The sequence below is a fragment of the Pongo abelii genome, chromosome 10, assembly GCF_028885655.2.
Source record: "Pongo abelii isolate AG06213 chromosome 10, NHGRI_mPonAbe1-v2.0_pri, whole genome shotgun sequence".
In the NCBI taxonomy this organism is placed as follows: Eukaryota; Metazoa; Chordata; class Mammalia; order Primates; family Hominidae; genus Pongo; species Pongo abelii.
The window spans coordinates 673,338-693,553 of NC_071995.2; the positions used below are offsets into that span (position 1 = coordinate 673,338).

General features: G+C 47.3%; 1 protein-coding gene and 1 long non-coding RNA gene across 3 annotated transcripts in view; one reads left to right on the plus strand and one right to left on the minus strand.

The window, feature by feature from the left end:
• The window catches only part of NINJ2 (ninjurin 2), a 92,923-nt gene extending 74,319 nt beyond the window's left edge, over nucleotides 1-18,604 (minus strand). Inside the window, exon 1 of the mRNA XM_002822734.3 lies at nucleotides 18,414-18,604. Coding sequence (XP_002822780.2) covers nucleotides 18,414-18,584 — 171 coding nt within the window. The 5' untranslated portion in view covers nucleotides 18,585-18,604. The remainder of the gene's footprint in view (nucleotides 1-18,413) is intronic.
• Nucleotides 372-19,298, plus strand: LOC129049022 (uncharacterized). Of its 2 annotated transcripts, XR_008511773.2 has the most exons (4): nucleotides 372-570; nucleotides 1,054-1,234; nucleotides 18,206-18,294; nucleotides 18,403-19,298. It is a non-coding gene; the product is annotated as an uncharacterized LOC129049022 (long non-coding RNA). The 2 variants fall into 2 exon arrangements; XR_008511772.2 differs by lacking the exons at nucleotides 18,206-18,294; nucleotides 18,403-19,298 and adding an exon at nucleotides 4,143-7,477.
• Nucleotides 19,299-20,216: the final 918 nt, after the last annotated feature.

Below are 20,216 nucleotides of genomic sequence, written 5' to 3' on the forward strand. Positions count from 1 at the left end.
CAGCTTCAGCTATTAAGCTGGTTAATGATGGTCCAGGTGTAACAAATCCCACCTGATTGAAAGTGGCAGGGGTAGACCCACTAACTTTTATAGAAACACAGGTACAAACTATAAGGTTCCTAGGATTCTGATTCTTGGCTCTTCAAAGGCCTAAGGAATGAAGATTGATGCCATCTAAAAGCAAATTAGGAGGCTTTGCCCAAGCCCAGGCCCCCGAATAGTGTATTGGAGATGACACTGTGTTTAGTGCTGTTTCAGGTTAAGTCAGCATCCCCCCAGTGTGCCAGACCTACTGTCACAACAATATGTATCCCCAGTTCACACACGGAATGTTTGCTCTCTGGCAGCCAAATGCACTTGGAACTGGCAGTAATGATCTCACAAAAGCAGGAAAGCTGAGCAGTCAGTCACATGATTACCAAGGTACTGAGATGGAAGAACTGGGCATCACTTAATGAAAATATCTTGGCATCTTAGAATCAGAAGTTTCCAAACTTGGAGGCAGTTTAAGAACCATCACATCCAAAGTCCTTGTTTTACAAATGTGGCAACTGAAGCTTTAAAAAAAAGGTAGGCCTCCGGGCTCCTTGCCTGAGCAAAGTTAGTGTAGTTCTTCCAATATAACTCATTCACACCTCCCTTTCAATGACAGCAGGGCCTTCAGTCCCAACTACAGTCATTAATTCATCCCTGGTACTTAACTTCTATTCCTCCTTTCTTCTTAATGGTCCTTTTTTTTTATTTTGTTTTATTTTTGAGACTGAGTCTTGCCCTGTCACCCAGGCTGGAGTGTAGTGGTGCGATATGGGCTCACTGCAACCTCAGCCTCTAGGGTTCAAGTGATTCTCGTGCCTCAGCATCCCAAGTAGGGCTAATATCTGTATTTTTAGTAGAGACCCCCGTCTCTTCACTATGTCGGCCAGGCTGGTCTTGTACTCCTGGCCTCAAGTGATCTACCCACCTTGGCCTCCCGAAGTGCTGGGATTCCAGGTGTGAATCATGTGCTAGGCCACATTTTTAATTGTTCTGTTTGTGTTTTGTTTACTCATACAGAAAAGGAGAATCATACCCCCATCCCACCACCCCACTCCAACCCCTCCACTGCGGTTCCAACGCTACAGACCGCTCCCAGCTTCAGTCCCAGAAGAACGGAAGGAGGGCTGCAACTTAAGAGACTGGGGTTAGAAGTGATCTTCATAAATTGTTTGCCTTGCCTGTGTCTAGAGTTCTTAAGGTATGGGTCCTCCAGGCGGTTTTCAGGCTGTTCTCTTATGTAACCATGTTTATGAGGTGAAATTATTTGACAATGTGCTTGTACTATTTTCAAATAATGAAAACCAGCCATTGCCCTATTAATGTCTCATCAAAACAAAAACTCTACCTTCCATGTGCAGACTGCTCACTGGTTTTCAAAACTACCGCTTCTCCCTTCTGGAACAGCCCTACCTTCCCACTTGGAAGGGAGCAGGGGAAAGTGGCTGCACTGCGTTGCCTCTCCTGTCTCCCTTCCCTCCCCCCACCCAATCCCCTCCACCTCCTGCTTTGCAGATTCTCTAGGTTGATGTCTACCTTGATCTGCAGGTGGCTTCCAGCTGGAGAGTCTCTGGACAAAAGCAAACCCTACTTTTCTCCCCAGGGTGAAAGGAGTGGGGAGCGGCCATGAGGATGGGAAGAGTGTGCCCCAAATCAAAATGCTTCTCCTGGAAGTCAGGAAAGAGTTCCAGATCACTAGCTCTGATCAGACAGACTCTTGTGCTAAAGAAACAGGCTAGGGCCGGGCGCGGTGGCTCACGCTTGTAATCCCAGCACTTTGGGAGGCTGAGGCGGGCGGATCACGAGGTCAGGAGATCGAGACCATCCTGGCTAACAGGGTGAAACTCCATCTCTACTAAAAAATACAAAAAATTAGCCGGGCGTGGTGGCGTGCACCTGTAGTCCCAGCTACTCGGGAGGCTGAGGCAGGAGAATAGCGTGAACCCGGGAGGTGGAGCTTGCAGTGAGCCGGGATAGCACCACTGCACTCCAGCCTGGGCGACAGAGCGAGACTCCGTCTCAAAAAAACACAGGCTGTAAGGGAAGTCTCTTCTAACACTGCCCTGGAGCTAGGTTATTTCCTAGACTGGCTCAGAAAATATCTGTCTTTGAGGACAATGCCGCTTTAGGGTAGAATCTAGCAGAACACCACCTTTCAACATGGTCCTGGCATGGCCTCCCCTTGGGGTATGGAAGGCGGCCTGAAATGTGAATCCCAGTTGAGCCATTAACTAGCTGTGGCCTTGAGCACATAACTTTCCTGAACTTCAAGTTTTCTCATCTGTAAGTCGGGGTTAATAATACTTACACTGTGGCCCTAAAAAATCAGAGAGAAAAAAAGTCTATGCAAAATGCCTGCTTCATACAAAGGGCCCAGAAGTGGTAGTTTTGTTTGTTTGTTTGTTTTTGTTTTTGAGGCTCGAGCGCAATGGTGCGATCTGCACCTCCGCCGCAACCTCCGCCTCCCGAGTTCAAGCGATTCTCCTGCCTCAGCCTCAGGGTAGCTGGGATTACAGGCGCCCGCCACCACGCCCGGCTAATTTTTGTATTTTTAGTAGAGACGGGGTTTCGCCATGCTGGCCAGGCTGGTCTTGAACTCCTGACCTCAGGTCCCCCCGCCTCGGCCTGCCAAAGTGCTGGGATGACCGGCGTGAGCCCCCCGCGCCCGGCGCTGTTATTATTAATAACTAAAGGAAGCCCAGGGAAAACTCAGCAGGACATCAAGGACTCTTGTGAGAAAAAAGGAACCGAAATAGCCCAGACTGGCGCTCCCCGGACCCTGCAGCCGGCGGCGCTGCCCACGGAGCGGGCGGGCTGGGAGTGGGGGATCCGGGGGAGACGAAGGTGAAGGAGCTGCGGGGCCGGTTTTGCGCCGGGAAAAGGTGAGGGCGGCCCTGGGCCTCCCGCGGGGGAAGGAAGAGATGAAGCCACGTGACAGAGCTCCAAGCCGGGCCCCAGCGCCGCAGACCGGATGCCGGAAGTGCGCTCGGGGCCGCGCTCCCCCCGCTCCCCTGCCCTGCGCGCCCGCCCGCGTCAGCTGACCTGGTTTCCGCCGGCCCCGCGCCCTCGCGCTCCCGGGCCCCGGCCTCCCCCACGCCCCACTCCGCGCCCGCCAGCCCGGCCCTCCCTCCCCAGCTAGGCCGGCCGCCGCGGCCTGTTCCGCCCAGCGCCCGGGCATTCCCGCCATTCCCCCGGGTCGGCCCGCGGGCCACGGCCGCCTGCGGAGCACGGGAACCGTCACCTCCCGAGGACAGGCGCCCTCGCCTCGGGACCCGGCTCCCCTGCTGCCTGCGCCGCTCTGTCCGCCTGGAGCTGCCCAAGCCTCCAGCAAGGGCCACCGAGGGCTCCAGGAACACCCCAGGCCCGTTCTCCCGGCCCACAGCGCCCCACCTGTGACCCTCAGCGACCCTCCCGGGCTGCCCTCCGGCGGCGCGGCTGTCTGGAGGCTCGGCCCCGTCGCAGCCCCGCGGCCTCCCAGCCCGGCTCCGGGTGGGGAGGGGAGGGTGGCATTCCCGAGTCCGCGGAGGGAAGCGTCGAGGCTGCAGTCGCGCCAGCCCTCGGGCCTCCATCCGCCACGCTGCGACGCGGCTCACAAACTAGGGAGGGGAGAAGGGAAGAAACACCCGGTTCGGGAACACGACTTTGTCCCTGGAACTGTGTACATCACGTCCCCTCACTTAATCCTCACAAGACCTGTGGGCCGTGTCGTCATTTTAGGGCTGGAGATGAGGAAGCCGAGGCTCGGAGAGATGAAGCGTCGTACGGCCACTGAGCGGCTGCTTTGCAACGAAGCCAAAGCCAACATTTGTTCTTAGCGGCAGTGGTTTGAGCCACGCCTTACCGCAGCGACTCTGCCATCAGCCAAGAGGTCGCATCTTTTCTGGAACTTGCTCCCCCCTCACATCATGGGAGCAGTCAGTCTACTCTTCCAGTAGAAACTATTTTGTCACTTTTGGGGGGAATCTTGAGTTACCAACTCATCTCTCAGGTCTTAGATTACACTTTCCTTAACCCCACAAGGTGCTCCAGCGCCTCTACTTCCGTTTTTGATAGCCCTTATAATACCATCTATTGCAATTGCCCATTTCCTTGTCTGTCTCCCTCTGCAGATGGAGTGAAGGTACCTGAGCGCAGGAACCATGGTCTTCACTGCTGCCTCAGCATTAGCTGAAGTGCCATGGGCCGGCTCCCAGGGTGCCAGAGTTTCCCAGGAACACCATTGAGTACCACTGTCTGCAAGTTAAAGTAAGGCAAGAAGGAAAACCAGAAACAGCTGTAAAAACCTGACTTCATCACCTTAATACTGGCCATCATTTATCGAGTGCTTATTATATAACAGACATTGTTCTCAGTGTGCGAGTGCGGTGTTCCTCGAACATAAATGTGCGTCTGAATCGCAGGGGACCTTGGTAAAATGCAGTTTCTGATTCAGTACCTCTGGAGTGGGGCCTGAGATTCTGCATTTCCAACAAGCTCCCAGGATACTTTGTGTAGAAAGGCTTTGGTGTATTAACTCGATCTTCTTAATAATCCTATGAAATACCACTGCTATTCCCATTTTACAGATGGGGAACCAGAGGTTAAGCGTATATGAACTTACATCAAAATAAATAGACTGCAGGGCAAGGAGGGAGGGGAGAATAGTGTGGGCCGTGTACAATGAAGAAACAGAGTTCTAGGCAGAGGAAAAAGGATTTACAGAAAGCCTGGCATACAGGGCAAGGGGACGGGGCCTGCACACGGGGCTGTTTCACTGTTAGACGTTATATGCACAGTACTTGGGGCTATGGGCTTCCTGAAGGTCCCAAGTATTTGAGACCTGAAAAAAATTTATTGACACCTACATAGGAAAAATGAACATTTAAATTAATAATTCCAAAATTCAAATCATGAATTGTTTCAAAAATTTTACATGATAGAATTCATATTTAGTAAGTGATATGGGTATATTTTAATGCATTTGATTTTAAAAACGAGGTAGGGCCTACTAAGAACCGGCCAAGCCCTGGCCCCAGTGGGTTTGGATATAATCCTGAGGGCAGCTGGGAACCACTGAGAAGCAGGAGAATGTTCTCTGTGGCTACAGTGAGGAGAATGGATTGGAGGGAGGCCAGACTAGAGGCTCAGTGGCTAGAGACCAGATAGGCAGTTACAGTCTTCCAGACTGCGAGACAATCTCTCTTTAGTGCCAAGATTAGCATAAAATCATAGCATTATATAACCCAATTATTCTTTGATTCCTTCGGCCCCAATCTGACTCAGCATTCTAAATTTACTTAAGATCTGGGGACAAGGGTTTTTGGCAAATCCTTGAAGGCAAATGATGTTACAGTCAATCAGTATATGCCTTGAGACAGACAGACATGGATGCGGGCCTCAGTTCTGCTGCTTGCTAGCTATGTGACTGCACAAGTGATTTAACTTCTCTGGGCCTTGGATTCCTTACTGGTAACATGAGCATAATTGATTCCTCACAGAATTAAGTGAGAAAACTATGTATATAGGACTTCTTATGGAGTGGGTACTTAGAAATAAATGGTAGCCGTTATGATTTATGTGCCTTTGTTCTGAAATCTGCTTAAGTTTTCTCTAGGAAGTAACAGAGGGTAGAGTAAATTATTTAGCATTTTCATCAGTCTTCTGAGATAAAAATTATTATCTCATTTTGCAGATAAGGAAAAGGGTTCAGAGATTAGATCACAGCTCTGTGAAGTAGGGGCACAAAGTGGTCAACCTGGAAGAGCTGGACTTTATTTTCCTTGTACTTCTGTCCATGCACTCTCTCCAGCATATTTTCCTTGTACTTCTGTCCATGCACTCTCTCCAGCAGTTGACGTTTGCCCTCTTTGATGGCTCCACAACCAATTTCCCTTAGTCATGGCATGAGTCAGCCTTGAGGGCTGATAGCACACCACCAAATACTCTGCCGTGGCGCCACTAGCCTCCATTTACCTTCTTCTCCAACGTTTTCCAGCCTCCCTAATACCTTGCCCGCCAGTTTTATAGCTTCTGGATTTTCCTTATTAAAGAGCTTGTTTCTGAGACTCAGAACCGCCCCAGACTGGGATGTCTTCCAGAGCACCTCCCTTTCAAGGGAGCAGATAAGTAGGTCACATCGGGATGGCGAGGGAGGAAGCTGACTTCTTATGGGAGGAGGAAAAATACTGCAGGTCACATGGAGAATGGAAAACAAAATAACAAGGTTTCTCTCTTTTCCTAATTCTCTCACACAATCTCACAGGGACAGCCCCCTGCCGGCCACTACTACTGTGATTAGCGTTCTGGAAACAGCACAGGCAAAATACTGATTTCTTGGACCTTGAGGACACTAGTGGCAACTTGAGGATAAGCCTTGTCTACCCTGTGCTCCCCTCCATCCTACCTGCCTCCTCTTCAGGCTACTCCATAGCCCCCGGGATATTTTTTTCTCCTATGTGGTGAAGCGAAATCTCAGCTTTTACAGGAGCTTCCACCTCGTGGACTGCCCCTTGAGGGCCTGAAAGCACAGAGCTCTGCAGGAAAGCTCTGTGGGGCAGGAGGGCGCTGCCCGTGAGTGCCTGGAGCAGCCCAGGATCCCATTTACAGAGACTCCTTTGCAGCAACCGGGTTAGGTCATGAGCTTTGCAAGATTCCTGCTCCCCTTCCCAACCCTAGTGAAGGCAATTCACAACAAGGGGTGTGGGTGAACTTTAAATTACGTAGATCACTATGAAAACCAGAGAAAAAGAGAGGGACAGAGGAAGGGTGCGGCATTAAAGATCCAATGCTACCAACCCCACCCTGCCCCGCTATCCCTTGGGACTGAGCCCTGTTTGAATCATAACACTGGGCGGTCACATTTCTAGGAAACTGCAGCAGAAGAGGAAAGGTCCTCGTTGTGTGAGTGAGGCTGTGTACAGATTAGGACTGAAAATGTGTATCCGGGCAGACAATTGGTCTCTGGACTCCACACCCGAGGCACAAGACAAGCACACAAAACAAAACGACCAAAGCCTGACCCCTCAAACCTGAGGGTAAACAAACCTGCTTCCCTGGACGAGGGTTGTGGAAACAGGGAGTTCACCTCTGGAGAGGCGCAGGGGTTTTCCATTCTCCTGGCGTGGAGCCTGGTCAACTTCTAGCTCAGAGGCTCGCTGTTCCAGGATACTGGGAGCTCTTTCACAGAAGCTTGGGGGTGATGCTGCAGACTTTGGGCTGGCACTCTCTCCCACCTGACTTCCACATTGCCCCCTGTCCTCCCTACCGTTCCCAAGGCCCTCAAACTGTTCAGGGGTGCCAGGCCCCTCTGTTCCTTCTCTTCCACCCCTGTAGAAGGCATATTCCCCCATCCCTCAGGTGTCTGTGCCCAGGTGCCCCGTGGGAAAGCCGACTCTTGCCTTCAGTAGCTCTCTTCCCTCTCCTGAGATGCAAGGCTGGGTGACAGGAGAGAGACATTCATCTTCACCTGAGCCCTTCATTATGCTTAATCTTTCTAGTGGGGGTGGGCCTGTCACACACGTCTCTTTCCTAGGTTGGAGTAATCCCAAAGCACCTCTCATCATAGTGGCTGTAAATCCCACAAGTATGTGGCATGCACATAGTAGCAGTGACAGTGTGGTGGTGCCCCACACTGAAACAAGAAGTTTGGACTTGAGAGGCTTAGAACCTTTGTCTTCTTAGAAAGTGACTGGCAGCTCCTCCTCCCTGGCATCTGCTCCAACCTGGGCCCCTTGATCTGCTGACATCTCTGCGTGACTCGGTGCGTTGCTTACTCCAGGTCTAGTGCAGGTGCTACAGGACTACCTGGGAGAAAGGAGCCAGTCTTGAAGTCTCCATTTCCCCCGTACATCGGTCACTTATGGATTTAAGTGAGGATTCTAAGACCTTAGTGTGCATCGGGGTCACCAGGGGGCTTGTGAAAACACAGATTGCAGAAACCCTCATCTCCAGGGTTTCTGATTTGGTGGGTCTAAGGATTTGCATTTCTAACAAGTGATGGGGTGTTGCTGTTCCAGGGACCACATTTGAAAACCACTGAGTTTGAGTATAGCAAAAAGAAAACCTAGGTTTCAGTCCTGCCGTGCCGCTTCCAGGTTCTGTGGTCTTGTCTTTGACCTTCCTGAGCTCACGTCTGCATCCATTAATGGTGTAGTAATGACCACTGGGTAGTTGGGAGGGTTCGTTTGCATCGTGTGTGTGAAAGACCCTTTCACTGTGCATGGCAAATTGGATACATCAATTAGTCAACAAATACATTTTTTTTTTGGATGGAACTTCACTCTTGTCACCCAGGCTGGAGTGCAATGGTGCGATCCTCGGCTCACTGCAACCTCTGCCTCCTGAGTTCAAGCAATTCTCCAGCCTCAGCCTCCCAAGTAGCTGGGACTATAGGCGCCTGCCACCACACCTGACTCATTTTTTTTTATATTTTCAGTAGAGACAGGGTTTCATCATATTTATTGGCCAGGCTGGTCACGAACTCCTGACCTCAGATGATCCGCCTGCCTTGGCCTCCCAAAGTGCAGTGATTACAGGCGTGAGCCACTGGCGCCTGGCCTAACAAATACGTATTTATTGAGTAGTCTTTCTTATTCATTAGATACCCTGCCCAATGCCATGAAGATTCTAAGACCCAGTTAAACATCACACGTCTCTGGACCTCGATTTTTTCCTCTTTAAAACAAGGGCTACACCCGTTCATCGGGGATGAACTGACCGAATGAATGGCCGTGTTCATCAGTGTTCTCTGCTCTGCAGAGGCACCTGGGCTCTCAGACGGAGGTCCAGGAAAGGCCTGGGCAAGGAATAAAAAATTTGGCTGTCACCTGCAAATCTAACCACCCCATGCCCCCCATCAGAGTTGAACTTCTACACAGGACCTGGAAGGCCTATTAGTCTAATAAACCAAATTTGGCCTTCAGGGTCCATCATGATCTGATTCCAACCTACCTTTATAATCCTATTTCTCACTTTTCTCCTCCATTCACCTTAGAGTCTAAACAAATGTATCTACTCATCCTTCCCCAGATATGCCCTGTGTTTTCCTGCCTCCAGCTTTTTGTTCACACTGTTTTCAGCACTAGAATACTCTTGCACTAGTCAAAGTCCTATTCATCCTTCGCAGCTCATTCAATGACTGTCTTTTCAAAGAAGTCATCCCAAATCCATCCATCTATCTATCTATCTATCTATCTATCTATCTCAAGTGATTTTATCTTTTTCTTTTTTTTCCCGAGAGGGAGTCTCTGTCGCCCAGGCTGGACTGCAGTGGCGCGATCTCGGCTCACTGCAACCTCTGCCTCCCGGGTTCAAGCTATTCTCCTGCCTCAGCCTCCAGAGTAGCTGAGGCATGCGCCACCACACTCGGCTAATTTTTGTATTTTTAGTATTTGTATTTACTAAAATACAAAAATTTAGTAAATTTTGTATTTTTTTGTATTTTTAGTAATTTTGTATTTTAGTAGATGCCTGTATTCCATGTTTGTCAGGCTGGTCTCAAACTCTTGACCTCAGGTGATCCACCCACCTTGGCCTCCCAAAGTGTTGGGATTTACAGGTGTGAGCCACCGCGCCTAGCAGGGATGTCACATTTCTAATCTTGGAGCATATTCAGATACAAAAAATAAGAGTTGTCCTATGTAAAACTATTAAAAAGTGGAACAGCCACTTAAAAGGAGATGCCTACTTATACACGATAGTCATGTATAAACTGTTTATTTTTTATGGTAATCAGAAACAGTGAATAAATGTGTGTGTGTGTGTGTGTGTATATATATGTATATATATAGTAGCCCATGAAATCTACTCATTTGCATATAGGCACACCTGCTTCTCTAATTTTCTTTTTTAAACTACACGTTTTTTCTATTCTAAATATATGGGTTAGTAGAAAATGTGCAAAGGAAATAAAAAGTGAAAAGTAATAGATGAAAATAAATCATTCATAAACCCATAATCCAGAAATAACTAGTATTAACCTTTTGGTTTATTTTTTCCAATAGTTTTCCTACACATATTTATTCTATATGATTTTTAAAGGAAATTGAGATGAAGTGTTTATGAGCTTGTGTATCTTACTTCTTTAACCTAACACGATTAGCATTTTGATATTCCCTTAAGTATTCTTCCAAAACATATTTGTTCCATATTTATTTGCAGATGTATCAAACTTTAACCATTTCTTCATTATTGGACTCTCCATTTTTTGTTATGAATAATATTTCAGTGAACATCTTTGCATATCTAAACACAACTTCGATCATTTTCTTAGGCTGATTCTAGAAGTGAGATTAGTAGTTTTTTTTTTTTTTTGGAGGCGAAGGATAGAGTCTCACTTTGTTGCCCAGGCTGGAGTGCAGTCGTGTGATCTCAGCTCACTGCAACCTCCGCCTCCCAGGTTCAAGCGATTCTCATGCCTCAGCCTCCTGAGTAGCTGGGATTACAGGCGCTCACCACCACACCTGGCTAATTTTTATATTTTTAGTAGAGATGGGGTTTCACTATGTTTCCCAGGCTGGCCTCAAACTGAGCTCAGGTGATGTACCAAAGTGCTAAGATTATAGGTGTAAGCCACTGCTCCTGGCAAGTCATTTTAAAATCTCTTGGCCAGGGGTGGTGGCTCACGCCTGTAATCCCATCACTTTGGGAAGCCAAGGCGGGCGGATCACAAGGTCAGGAGTTCGAGACCAGCCTGGCCAACATAGTGAAACCCTGTCTCTTCCAAAAATTGCAAAAATTAGCCGGGCACTACTAAAAATACAAAAATTAGCTGGGCATGGTGGCACGTGCCTATAATCCCAGCTACTCAGGAGGCTGAGGCAGGAGAATTGCTTCCACCTGGGAAGCGGAGTTTGCAGTGAGCTGAGATTGTGCCACTGTACTCCAGCCTGGGTGACAGAGCAAGACTCCATCTTAATAAATAAATAAATTTATAAATAAATAGATAAAGAGATAGATATTCCATGTTTATGGATAAGAGGACTCACTCTAGATTCAAACAATCCCAATCAAAATCAGCTGTGAACATCAACAAACTAATTGTATAGTTAGTTTATACAGAGGAGCAAAAGACCCTCAGGGCGAGGTGGCTCATGCCTGTAATCCCAGCACTTTGGGAGGCTGAGGCGGGTGGATCATGAGGTCAAGAGATCGAGACCATTCTGGCCAACATGGTGAACCCCCATCTCTACTAAAAATACAAAAAATTAGCTGGGCGTGGTGGTGGGCACCTGTAGTCCCAGCTACTCGGGAAGCTGAGGCAGGAGTATCACTTGAACCCAGGAGGCGGAGGTTGCAGTGAGCCAAGATTATGTCACTGCACTCCAGCCTGGAGACAGAGTGAGACTCCGTCTAAAAATAAAATAAAATAAAATAAAATAAACCCAAAAGGTGACAAAATACTGAAGGAGAAGAACAAAGTCAGAGGACTGACACTACCCGACTTCAAGAATTACTGTAAAGCAGCCAGGCACGGTGGCTCACACCTGTAATCCCAGCACTTTGGGAGGCGGAGGCTGGTGGATCACAAGGTCAGGAGTTCGAGACCAGCCTGGCCAAGATGGTGAAACCGCATCTCTACTAAAAATACAAAAATTAGCCGGACGTGGTGGCAGGCCCCTGTAATCCCAGCTACTCGGGAGGCCGAGGCAGGAGAATCGCTTGAACTTGGGAGGTGGAGGTTGCAGTGAGCCGAGATTGCGCCACTGCACTCTAGCCTGGGTGACAGAGCAACACTCTGTCTCAAAAAAAAAAAAAAAAAAAAAATTACTGTAAAGCTACAATAATTAAGACAATGTGTTTTGGGCAAAGAATAGACAAATAGATCAATGGAACAGAATAGTGAACCCAGAAATAGACCCAACTGATCTTTGATAAAGGAACAAAGACAATACGATGTAGCAGAGGTAGACTTTTCAACAAATGGTGCCAGAATAACCGGGCATCCACGTGTAAAAATATGAATGTAAACACAGACCTTACACCCTCTACAAGAATTAATTCAAAGTGGACTATAAACCTAAATGTAAAATGTGAAACTATAAAACTCATAAATGACAATATAGGAGAAAATCTGGATGACCTTGAATATGCTTACGACTTTTCGTATACAATACCAAAGGGTACAATCCATGAAAGAAATAATTAATAAGCTGGATTTTATTAACATTAAAAACTTCTCCTTTATGAAAGACAATGTCTACAGAATGAGAAGACAAGCCACAGACTGGGAGAAAATGTCTGCAAAAGATGCATCTAATAAAGAGTTGTTATCCAAAACAGACAAAGAATCTTAAAATTCAACAACAAGAAAATAAGGCCAGGCGCAGTGGCTCACACCTGTAATCCCAGCACTTTGGGAGGCTGAGGCGCGTGGCTCCCAAGGTCAGGAGTTCGAGACCAGCCTGGCCAACATAGTGAAACCCCGCCTCTATTACAAATACAAAAATTAGCCGGGCATGGTGGCGGGCGCCTGTAGTCCCAGCTACTCAGGAGGCTGAGGCAGGAGGATCGCTTGAACCCGGGAGGTGGAGGTTGTGGTGAGCCGAGATCGGGCCACTGCCCTCCAGCCTGGGTGACAGAGTGAGACTCCTTCTCAAAAAAATAAATAAATACATAAATAAATAAATAACCCCACTAAATATGGGCAAAACACCTGAACAGCCACCTCACTAAAGAAGATGCAAAGGTAGCAGATAAGCATGTGAGAAGATTCTCCACATCTTATGTCACTAGGGAAATGCAAATTAAAACAAAAATGGGATATCACTGCACAGCTACTAGAATGGCCAACATCCAGAACACTGACAATACCAAATGCTGATGAGAATGTGGAACACCCATTCATTGCTGGTGGGCATGCAAAACAATATAGCCATTTTGGAAGACAGTTTGGCAGTTTCTTCCAAAACTCAACATAGTCTTACCATATGATCCAGCAATTGCAATCCCTGGTATCTTCCCAAATGAATTCAAAATTTATGTTTACACAAAAACCTACCCAGTCTTTTTTTTTTTTTTTTCTTGAGGCAGAGTCTCACTCTGTCACCCAGGCTGGAGTGCAGTGGTGCGATCTCAGCTGGCTGCAACCTCCGCCTCCTGGGTTCAAGCGATTCTCCTGCCTTAGCCTCCCGAGTAGCTGGGATTACAAGCACCTGCCATCATGCCCGGCTAATTTTTGTATTTTTAGCAGAAGTGGGGTTTCACCATGTTAGCGATAGCCAGGCTGGTCTCGAACTCTTGACCTCAAGTGATCCGCCCACCTCAGCCTCCCAAAGTGCTGGGATTACAGGTGTGAACCACTGCGCCCAGCCAGAGTGGCTTTATACAGAATGAACATAATGCCAACACTTGGAAGCAACCAAGATGTCCTTCGGTAGGTGAATAAAATAAACAGTAGTACATCCGGACACTGGAATATTATTCAGTACTAAAAAGAAATGAGCTATCAAGCCATGAAAAGACATGGAGGAAACTTCAATGCCATTACTGAGTGACAGAAGCCAATCTGAAAAGGCTACATATTGTATGATTCCAACTATGTGACACTCTGGAAAAGGCAAAACAAAAAGTCAGTCATTGCTAGGGGTTGAGAGGGGAAGGAGCAATAAACAGGCAGAATGCAGAGGATTTTTATGGCAGTGAAACTTCTCTATTATACTAATACTATACTATACTATACTGTACCGTACCGTACCATACCATACCATACCATACTATACTATACTATACTATAGCGGTGGAAACATGTTATTACACATAGAATGTTTAACACCAAAAGTGAACCCTCATGTAAACTGTAGACTTTGGGTCATAATGATGTGTCAATGTAAGGCTCATCAGTTGTAAAAAAAAAAAATGTACCATTTTGGTGGAGGAAGTTGATAATGGGGAGTCTATGCATGTGGGGTGAGGGGCTATATGGGAGGAGGAAGTTGATAATGGGGAGTCTATGCATGTGCGGTGAGGGGCTATATGGGAGATCTCTGTGCCTTCTTTCTCAATTTTGCCATGAACCTAAAACTGCTATTATATATACAATTGCTATTCTCTCTCTATATAACTGCTATTATATATTATATTATATTATATTATATTATATTATATTATATTATATTTTATATATAATATATAACTGCTTATATATGTCTTTAAAAGCAAACAAACAAACAAACAAAAATACTCCCAGAGTACTTTGTCTATAGACCTTCTTCTATTCATAAGTATTTTTACCTCCGCTCCCATCTCATTCTATCTGTATCTTGTTATACTTAACCTGAGCTATACTGAATTTGCATTCGGTATGGACAAGTCTTAGTTCCTCTTTTAGCAGATCATCTTCACATTTCCATCAACATGCAGCACAGGTGGGAAAAAAGGGGCCAATAACTGAATCTGCCTGGGGAATCTGGAAGCCCAAGAGGAGCTCCATTTTGAGAAGGAGCCAGGCTAGGGGCTTAAACTCTGTACTTGTGGGTAGGGTTGCAACGTTGGCTCAAAGGGGAAGAAAGGGATTATCCTCAACCTTTCATACATCCAGACTCTGGGAGATGAGCAGGCTTAGCTCCCTGGCAGGGCTACCAGTGAAGGCAGGGAGAAGGGCAGAGGCTTGGAGGCCACAGTTACAGGCTGTAGAAGAAAAGGAGTAGCTCCAGGCATCCACCTGGTGAGGCCACCTGCCCTGAGTGCTGTGTGCCACTCTTCACAGCCAGCTGTACTGCTGCTACCCATCCCAGTCTCACAGGTCTTGACCTGGAGGCACATCTGCAACACTGATTATAGAGGCTCAAGTTAATGTTATTTTAGATTAGAGTTTCCCAAACTTCAGTTGTGCCATGTTCAGGGTTTCAATGTTTCAGTGCAGTAGTAGGTGTGGGCACACACACCTGTGATCCATGTCACCCAAGGCTGCCGTACTCCTGAACAGGTCAGACAGAAACAGTTACTGAGACATTGAGGGTATGCCCAGGTCATGTGCAAGGGCTGCATAAAGGTGTCAAAAAACTTTCTGCCACTTACTTTAGGCTCATCCTAAGCAATACAAATGTTGTAATTGCCTGGACATGTGGCTCATGCCTGTAATCCCAACACTTTGGGAGGCCAAGACAGGAAGATCACTTGAGCCCAGCAGTTAGAGACCAGCCTGAGCAACACAGTGAGACCCCAATCACTAAAAAAAAAAAAAAATTAGCTGGGCATGGTAGTGCACATGTGTGATCCCAGCTACTTGGAAGGCTGAGGCAGGAGGATCACTTGGGTCCAGGAGGTTAAGGCTGCAGTGAGCCGAGATTGCACCACTGCACTCCTGCCTGTGTGACACAGCAAGAGCCTGTCTCTTAAAAAAAAAAAAAAAGGAATCACAGGTCTGATAAGTTGTTATGCTCTTTCTTTCTTTTTTCTTTTCTTTTTCTTTCTTTCTTTTTTTTTTTTTTATTGAGACAGAGTCTTGCTCTGTTACCCAGGCTGGAGTGCAGTGGCACGATCTCAGCTCACCACAACCTCTGCCCCCAGGGTTCAAGCAATTCTCCTGCCTCAGCCTCCTGAGTAGCTGGGACTACAGGCGTACACCACCACACCTAGCTAATTTTTGTATTTTTAATAGAGACAGGGTTTCACTATCTTGGCCAGGCTGGTCTGGAACCCCTGACCTCATAATCTGCCCTCCTCAGACTCCCAAAATGCTGGGGTTACAGGCGTGAGCCACGTAGCCCAGCCCTGTTATGCTCTTTCTAATGAATACTGAAACTATAAAGATGACCAGCTATGGTGGCTCACACCTGTAATCCCAGCACTTTGGGAGGCCGAGGCTTGTGGATCATTTGAGGTCAGGAGTGCAAGAGTAGCCTGGCCAATATGATGAAACCCTGTCTCTATTAAAAATACGAAAATTAGCCAAGTGTGGTGGTACATGCCTATAATCCCAGCTACTTGGGAAGCTGAGGCAGGAGAATCACTTGAACCCAGGAGGCGGAGGTTGCAGTGAGCTGAGATTGTGCCACTACACTCCACCCTAGGCGACAGAGTGAGACTCCGTCTCAAAAAAAACTGTAAAAATAAACATTATAATAAAAAGTTGTCAGCCATTGATAGTACCTTTACCACCCATTGGTGATAATTGTACCACGTTCTGGGGAAACATTGTTTTAACTAAAGAGTGTTATTGTTTTGTTTTTAGAGATAGGGTCTGGCTCTGCTGCCCAGGCTGGAGTGCAATGGCATGATTGTAGCTCACTGCAACCTTGAACTCCTGGCTTCAAACAATCCTCCCACCTCAGCCTCCTGAGTAGTGGGGACTACAGGTGCACGCCACCATGCCTAGCTAATTACTTTTAAATTTTTAATAGAGATAGGGTCTTGCTATATTACCCAGGCTGGTCTCTAGCTCTTGAGCTCAAGTGATCCTCCTGACTCAGCCTCCAAAATGCTAGGATTACAGGCGTAGACCACTGTGCCCAGGCAAAGGTGGACAGTAAATTGTAGAAAATAATGGATAACCTTCGGAGCAAAGGAAGATGTGAGTAAGACACAAGAATTAAATAGCATATTAGAAGAGAGTGAATGACAAATGAAGAGGAAGTACACTAACACCTCAGTTACCTGCTAGAGATACAGACATTCATCAAGCCTAGCCAGTCATTTCCTTCTTCCTCCCACCACCTCTTTCCTTCTGAACCTCTGGTTCAGATGCAGAGTCCTTAGCCTGTAACTCTGGATTGTTCAACCCATCAGCACATAAGAAACTTGCTCTTCTGAGAATGAAAATAAGCAGCAAAGCAATTTCCTTAACAACCAAGGATCTTATAGAGGTAAGAACTAGAAATAAGAAGAAAACACACACTAGGGACAGAAGACATGGACTGGAGGTCTTGGGCCAATTAAGTGACCTTATTCCTATCTCAGAGCCTCTCCAACTCATGGCTTCCTTAACTCATTCATTTAACAAATGTTTTCTAAAGCACTTACTGTGTACCAAGAGTTGCCTCATGCACTAGGGCTGCAGCAGTGAATAAAACAGGGGAGCCCTGCTCTCAGAGATCTTGTGTCCTAATGACAGGCAATACATACTAAATAAATAAGCAGTGTAACTTTAGGTGGTGAGCAGTGCTATGAAAGAAATTAAACAAATGATAAAGATGAATTGGGGAGGAGGCATCCTGTAAACAGGTTGGTCAGAGGAGGGCTCCCTGGGGAAGTAACATTTGAGCTGAGACCTGAATGTACTAGGAAGGGCCAGCCACGAGATAAACCAGGGAAAGAAGGTTCCAGACAGAGGGACCAGCAAGCCTTGCGGTGGGACCGCTCTCGGGGCTGGCTGCCAATCCAGGAAAACAGCACTGGGTATGCAGTTGTACTAGGTGAATGGTTTTCACACAGCACACCAAGCAGTCCTACAAGTTCCCTGGTGGTGTCTCAAGGGTGGAGGGGCCAAGGACAGAGACTCTGCCAGACTCACGCCACCCTGCCCAAAACACACACAGAGAACGAGGGAGAGAGAGAGAGAGAGACGCATGCACATACTCTGCTTCAACAAAACAGCTCTTCTTTAATCTCAAGTATATATTGGGTGGCTGCTTAAGATTTTGTTTGAGGACCAGGTTCAGGGATCAGAAATTCTTGATCTCAAAAGTCCTTTTCCACGCTTTGATTCTCTGCAATGTTACACAACCTCAGCAGTGGTCATAGAAGGGTTCGTTCTATTCTATCCATTGGCAGGGAGTCAGAGAGTGCAGCTCCCAGCAATCTGGCTCTCCTCTCACCGTAATATCCCACCCTTTCCCTTCCAGCAGTGGACTGGAACCTCTGATGCCTTCCAAGCCCATCCCAGCTACAGAGGGACACACATCTCTGCCTCTTCGTAGGAGATTAGACTGATTTCCTTTCCTTGCACTGTCCGAATGAGACGCTTTCTGTCCGACACAGTAGAGCTTTGTGAAGATAGCCAAGAAACGGCTCAAGTTTTTCCAACCTGTAAAATGCAAAGTTGGCCAGCTGCCTCTCTTCCTAGCCTCAAAACTCATATCTTTCCTGTCTCCAAAGAACTGCCCGGCAGCTCTAAGAGAAGTCTCTACTGTCCTGGGGCTTGGGGAAAGCACTGCTCAGAATGTGAAATCATTTTCTGGTAATACGGATCTAATTAGCTCTTTGACTGACAAGAGGAAGCAGAGGCCAAAAGGGATTTAACCAATCTGTTTTTCAGATATTTCAAAACGAGTGAAGAACCAGATAGGGAAACAGAGAGAAAGAGAAAATAAAGAGACAAAGCCTAGGGAGCATTTGGAGAAGGGGGTGAGTAAGAAAGAGAATGGGGAGGGAGAATACCAAGTGACTAAAGTATCAATCCTCTGTTCTTCCAGCTTCACCTCTACTCCCAGTCTCCCCTCTGCTCTCTTCCAGAGAGAACTTACTTGAAGGTCGATGTTTTCTCTTGCTGATTCCATCTCGCTGCCCTCAAGTCCCTTCACACGCACCAGGTGCCGGGAACAGACTGCGTGGGCTCCTCCAGGCTCCGCCGTCTGAGTCTCTGCTGCTTTCTTCGGGTGGGAGAGAGCACACAGCTGGCGGGACAGACCTGCCATTCATCCCTCTGATGTGGGATGCTCGTCTTGGCTGCAGCCCCTGGGGGAGGTGTGCACATGCACACACGTGTGAGTGTATGTGTGTGCACATGCACACACGTGTGAGTGTATGTGTGTGCACATGTGTGTGCTCCAGGAGGTGGCACATGGCGCCTTTTGAGTTGGTAGTGACAGCATCATTTTCACGAGTGGCTCCAGTGACCTTCCAGTCCCAGCGGAGCTGTCTGAGGTCACCCAGCCTGCTTTGAGCTAGTAGCTTTACGACTGGCAAAGAAATCCTGAGTATTTATCAAGGAATTTGAAAAACAGCCTGAGGACCACGCCGTCTGACTTCACCGCTGAGTATGGTCCCCAGTCGCCACGGGTGGAGTGACCTCCAGCACAGTCTCAATACTGAGGCAGTGGGATTTCTGTTGTTCTTTGCTTTGTTCCCTATACCCCTAAAAGTTTTTTTAAAAATTGTAGTTTACCTAATAGGCTCCAAAGCATAGGCTTTGTTCTGCAAAGTGAGTGAACAATACGTTTTTATTGACGGATTGTTTGATTCCTTCAACTCCTTAGAGGGAGCAGGGAGTAGTACCTTCGAAGCCTGTTTATGCAAGTAGCGGTATTCTCCCTACTTTTAAAATAAAATTACCAGGAGTGAGTCTTTTTTTAGAAATTTTTTTTTCTCTCCTGTTTACCTTAGAACCCAAAACTCTTCTGACTTGTTCCTGAAGCAAGCTTTAGACACAAGCTTGTGCACGTGTGGGTGTGGGGATGTCTGTAGACGTGCATGGCAGGGTGTTAACCTGTAATCCAATTCAGGGCTTAAAGAGGTGCGGGCAGGAGGAAGACAGGCAGAGTCACACGTTTACCCTCACCACATTCAAATGTAAAAAAAAAAAAAAAAAAAAAAAAAGGTGATTTCTTCAGTTCTATGAAATGCCATAAGTTCCCATCCCTCTGGACAGTGGCACGAGGGAGGGTTGGACAATTGAATGGGGGCCATATTTTAGTCTAATCTATGAAGCATAGTTGGATTTAATCATTTAAATGGGAAACAGTCCACTTTAGACACAATGCTCAGTCTTTCAGATTTGCAGAAGATGGCACCTCGGTGCATGGGAGGGTGGGGTGGGGACGGTTCTTGGATCTGTCCTGTGGACTCTCCATCTCTGCTCCTTTCTGTTCTGGAGCTGCTGGGCCCACGGGCCCGCCCGAATTGCTGACTGCTGAAGAGACACAGGTCCTGCTCCTGGGTCTTCTGCTGGCATTGGTGGCTGATGTCTGATACGGGGCCATAGTCACTCATGGGTGATTCTCTTTCTGCCTTTGAGATCCAGTGTTCTCCCTTGCTGTCTGCGCTACTTTGGCTCATGGCAATGTGGACCGTCCTGAGACCTGGTTTTGACTTGTATGTGCCCCCATCCCACTGTATCCACTCAGTGGCCCACATCTCTAAGATAAGCCCCTCGAAATTTTCCTGCAAGATGCTTGACCAGTGCTCCTGAGCCCCCCTGGGCACATGGGAACTGAGGGCTGCTGACGAAGGGCAGGGGAAAGGCAAGCTCAGCCCCACTTTCAGCAGAGTTTGCTCTGATGTGGCTGCTCCAGTTGGCACAGGGCACCCTGTGAGGTGATCTCCTTCCA